The 4,985-nt window shown below is 58.5% G+C and overlaps 1 protein-coding gene across 1 annotated transcript; it reads left to right on the top strand.

The window, feature by feature from the left end:
* Nucleotides 1-395: 395 nt before the first annotated feature.
* Nucleotides 396-2,252, top strand: LOC131090341 (noggin-2-like). The gene has a single exon (XM_058035646.1). The coding sequence runs from the start codon at nt 532-534 to the stop codon at nt 1,162-1,164; it is 633 nt and encodes a 210-aa protein (XP_057891629.1). The 5' UTR covers nt 396-531; the 3' UTR covers nt 1,165-2,252.
* The last annotated feature ends 2,733 nt before the right edge of the window (nt 2,253-4,985 follow it).

Below are 4,985 nucleotides of genomic sequence, written 5' to 3' on the forward strand. Positions count from 1 at the left end.
CGAGCGCCCCGGCGCCGTGACCCTCCTCCCGCCCCCTCGCCCGGCGCGCCCGGCTATAAAGGAGGGTTTTATTCTCGGGCTCCGGTCTCACGCCAAACCCTGTCACACCGTCTAGACGAGCTGTCGTGGGGCTCGGCCCAGCTGTCACCATGGCGATGGAGACGAGTCCGCTGTGAATTTTGGGGGGGAGCGAGCGAGAGCGGCGGCGGCGGCAGAGGAGGAGGAGGAGGAGGAGGAAGGCTCGGCCGCCGCCGTGCCCTGCCCTCCCCCGCGGGGGAGGCTCGGACCCCCCGGCGCTGCCGACCGCGGCTGGAGCCGGCCCGGCGGGGAGCCCCGGGAGCCAGCGGCCGCGGGCGCGGGGCGAGCCTCAGATGCGGCTGTCACACAACCCCGGCCGGGCTATTTAAAGTAACGGGCCCCGCCGGACACTGGTGTCTCTGCCTATTTATGAGCCCCCGGGAGCCGGCGGGCGCCGCCGGGCAGCGCTAGGAGCCGAGGCCGCCGGGAGCAGCGCCGGGGCCCGCCCGGAGCATGACGGCGATCCGGGCGCTGCTGCTCTGCCTCTGCCTGGGGCTGCCGGCGGGCGGGCAGCCCTTCCTGCGCCTGCGACCCTCGCCCAGCGACAACCTGCCCGTCAAGGACATCGTGGAGCACCCGGACCCCGAGTACGACCCCAAGGAGCAGGACCTGGACGAGAGGACGCTGAGGAAGAAGCTGGGCAGCCATTTCGACCCCGGCTTCATGGCCGTGGCCGTGCCGGGGCCGGCCAACGCCTCGGGCGCCGCGGCGGCGGCGGGGCGGGGGCGGGCGGCGCTGCCGGCCGAGCTGCGGCGGCTGGAGCTGGGGCCGCCCCGGGGCCCGCGCCTGCGGCTGGGCAAGAAGGCGCGGCGGAAGGTGCTGCAGTGGCTCTGGGCGCACACCCACTGCCCCGTCTTCTACGCCTGGAAGGACCTGGGGGTGCGCTTCTGGCCGCGCTACATCAAGGAGGGCAACTGCCTGGCCGAGAAGTCCTGCTCGCTGCCCGAGGGCATGTTCTGCAAGCCCGTCAAGTCGGTCACCAAGACCTTCCTGCGCTGGCACTGCCAGGGCTGGTCCAGTCAGAAGTACTGCACCTGGATCCCCGTGCAGTACCCGCTCATCTCCGAGTGCAAGTGCTCCTGCTAAGCCGCGCCGGCCCCTTGCACTGCCGCCCTCCTCCTCCGGATCACTTTAGCGGGGGGGAGGTTTTTCGGGTGGGTTTTTTTGGGATAGTTTTTTTGGGAGGTGGTTTTTTTCCCCACCCGCCAGAGCGAAGTGGGAGAAGATGAACCGCTTTGGAGGTTTTTTTTTTGTTTGTTTTGTTTTATTTTGTTTTTCATTTTTTATTTTTGTTAATTTTGCAGGGTTTTTTTTTTTTTATGTTGTTAATTTTTTTTTTTCACTTGGACTTCTTTTAATATTATTTTATTCAAAAGGGGGGAAAGCGAACCCAGGAACTGCAGGGCAGGCCAAAGGCACAGTAAAGCACTACAATCAGATGTCTATTTTTATACGTATATAGCCTTCTAACAAAAGGAAAATTAAAAAAAAAAACTTTAAAAAAAGGAAAAAAAAAACCTACCAGCCGTGTAAATAGAGAGATTTTAAAGGAAAAGGGGGGGAAATTGCAGCTGTTTTTTTTTATTATTATTATAATTATTATTGTTATTATTATTATTTTAAAGACATAGGACCACATTTTAAACCCATCCCCACAGAACCCAAGCACTTCCCTGCCAAAGGGAAGGGCAGAAATTTCTTGTAAAGATGTCTTTATCAAAAGGAGAAAAGGGGCGGAGGGTGTAAAAAAAGAAAAACAAGAACCGCAGCATCCCTGAGTGGTTGTTTCTCTGTGCTGTATTTTTTTATCTTCTTCAGACCTTGTCACTGATGTTTGAACTAATTTGCCAAGCTCTCTAGTGTTTTTTTAAAAAGTGTATAACAATTAATTAAGAAGGAAATTTTAAAGAAAAGTACAAATCTATGAAAGAGTGGAATTGGTTTTTTTGTGTGGGAATACATATAGTGGTGTAGAGATGTTAAAGGAAATTTTCTGTGTACAGTTTATTTATTTTTAACGTTTGTGTATAGGAAAAAAAAAAGCTAGAGATTATGCCATAAACTATTGGAAATGTTTACTTGAATATTCCTTTAAAAACATATCAATGTAAATATGAGCTATCACTGATCAAAACATTTTTAGCAATAAACTCTATCTTTGAAGAAAAACTCCATGCTGCACTCCAGCTCTCTGGGAGACCAGCAGAAATTCGGATTCTTACTCAGAGCAGGTGCTGAGTAAAGGGCTTTGCCTGGGCCACGCTGGTGTAAATCACGAGATGCCCCAAAAGTCGGGACAGCTCCTCCGGTTTCTGTCTCTCCGGGATTCCGCTCTGGGATTTCTTTGCGTGTATAACTCTAACCTGTTGGGCAGAGGGAAAAGCACCGACGGGAAAGAAACGTCTCGTAACGCATAAAAGAGCTGCGATGTCCCGAACTGGAGGTGTCACCTGAAGTCCTTGGGAGATTCCGCGCTCCGCGGCTCTTGGATTCCGCCGTCCTGCTGGCAGAGGAAGCGGTCGAGGTCGCTGCCCCGGCCACCGAAGCGCCCGACACAGCTTGGCAGCCCCGCGTGTGTCGGAACAAATGTTTTTTCTCGGCTGCCGCTACTAGCAGAGGAGGGAAGGATGGAGACGAGCCCTGCGCCCCGACCTGGTGCCGCGACGGAGCCCCGGGCTGTGCGGGGTCAGCGGGGCCCGTGTCCCTGCCCGCAGCGCCGCTCGGTGTGCGGGGTCAGCAGGGCCCGTGTCCCTGCCCGCTGGCTGTGCGGGGACAGCAGGGCCCGTGTCCCTGCCCGCTGGCTGTGCGGGGACAGCAGGGCCCGTGTCCCTGCCCGCTGGCTGTGCGGGGACAGCGGGGCCCGTGTCCCTGCCCGCTGGCTGTGCGGGGACAGCGGGGCCCGTGTCCCTGCCCGCTGGCTGTGCGGGGACAGCAGGGCCCGTGTCCCTGCCCGCTGGCTGTGCGGGGACAGCGGGGCCCGTGTCCCTGCCCGCTGGCTGCGCGGGGACAGCGGGGCCTGCCGTGGCTGCAGCGCCCGCACTCCCGCCGGAGCTCACGGAGCCGGGGCAAGGCAGGAACGGGACGGCTCCGCACGGGCGGGCTGGGGAGGAGCCCGGCACCGGAGAGCGAGGGCGCTGGCAGTGTGAGCCCGCTGCCGATGGAGGTCGGTCTGTCTGTCTGTCGGTCGGTCTCTCTGTCTGTCAGTCGGTCGGTCACAGGGATTGGAGCACGGCCCTGACCGGCTGCCAGGCCATTGCCTTGCATGTTCTGCGTGGGCTGCTGGTGCTGGAGGGGAAGGTCTGACCGTTCCCTCTGGTGAATGAAATGTGTCTGAAACGCGCCCAAAACGTGCCCTCATCCCTGAGGAAAAATCCCTGCTGCCAAAGGCCCTGGCCAGTGAGGAGTTGTTCTCCCCCAAAGCAGCTGTGGAGCAGCAAGGAGACCCTGCCCCCCTCCAGCTTAGCATGCAGCACAGGAGAGCAGCATGACACCAAGCCCATGGGAAGGCACCAGGACCCTCCAAGGGGTCTGGCTTGTACCCCTCCATCATCGTCTGAGGCAACTGAGGTCCAGCAAGTCCCATGAAGCAGGCCTGCAGAGCCTGGAGGTCACACATTGAAGCTGAAACAGGGAGAGGGTTGTTGAGATGGGCATGGTGGGGACAAGGCAAGATAGACAGTGTCATCCCATAGCCCACATCCCTGCAGAGCCCTGCTGCCATCCCCTCATCCCTGTTCGAGGAGGCGGGTTGGCCTTTCCACATTTGTCAGTGAGGGATCGGTGAAGGGGAAGATGCAGAGGGCAGGGTGAAAACGAGACTTCGGCAAAGACAATGTGCAAAACATCAGGGGCATTTCAGAGAGAAAGGGGAAAGCTCATTTTGCAAGAGGAACAACATCTGTGGTGTGGGGGCCGAACATCTGTAGGAGGGAGCATGGGGGGAAGGCATTCTGGGAAAATATTTCTGACATAATCCCAACAGTATCTGGTGTGTTGGGATTTGGTTACAAATGGCCCTCTAACGTCTTTGTGCGTTTTGTTCTGCTGGTTCCAGGGGCACACAGAGACCCCTGCTTTGTGCTAACCTGGGAAATAAACCATTCGCTGGGCTCAATGGCTGAGTTCAGTTGCGTGGGGAAGGGGGGCTGGGAAAGGGGAAGGCGAGATTTGTGTGAACTCAGCTAAAACCAGCCTAAAAGCCTCCATGCCATGTGCTGGAGGGAGGAGGGGGCTGCCTCCGTCTCTGGGGGGAACTCAGTGGTCCCGCTTGAGATGACGGTTTGTCTGGAGGTGAAAGCGTGAGAGCTGAGAGCCAAGGTGCTCAGTGAGGGCCAGAGCTGGGGAGCAGAGGGCAGCCCCACGTGCCAGCCCACCCAGCTCTGCTTTGCCAACCTTCCACAGTGCTGGGCCACGGTCACCTGGTGCTGGTGGCACGCTGCCCTCGTGCCGAGGAGCTTGGCTGCCCTGGCAGGCGGTGAGTCGGACGTGTGACGGCCGGGCCGTGGGCGTGAGGGCTCGCCTCAACTGCCGAGCCTCAAAGGAGAGCAAGACAAAGGGGAACGAGCCTGATTCTTTGGTGTGGTTATTGCATTGTCTCCCCAAGCTGCTTGTGATTAAGGGATGAGCTGCAGGGGGAAAGGGGCAGAACAGGCAGAACTGGCAGGACCCTGAGATGTGGTGGGTGCCAGCTTCTGAAGACATGGGCTTTCCCAGTGCCTCCTGGGGTCATGGCCTGGGAAAAGGGCTGGAGCACTGAGGGTGGGCACCATCCTCTGACTTGGGTCCCTCCTGTCATTGCACTGTCCAAAGTCGTGCACGGCCACAGGCACTCACTGCCAGGGCTGTGCACCCCCACTCCTGGGCACCCAGCTGTTCCTCCACTGCCCTGGTGCTGCCAGGGGAACCAT

Source organism: Melospiza georgiana, chromosome 16, assembly GCF_028018845.1.
Source record: "Melospiza georgiana isolate bMelGeo1 chromosome 16, bMelGeo1.pri, whole genome shotgun sequence".
Taxonomy (NCBI): Eukaryota; Metazoa; Chordata; class Aves; order Passeriformes; family Passerellidae; genus Melospiza; species Melospiza georgiana.

Coding starts and splice junctions, on each gene's coding strand:
- LOC131090341 (XM_058035646.1), top strand. CDS start 532: ATGACGGCGATCCGGGCGCTGCTGCTCTGCCTCTGCCTGGGGCTGCCG.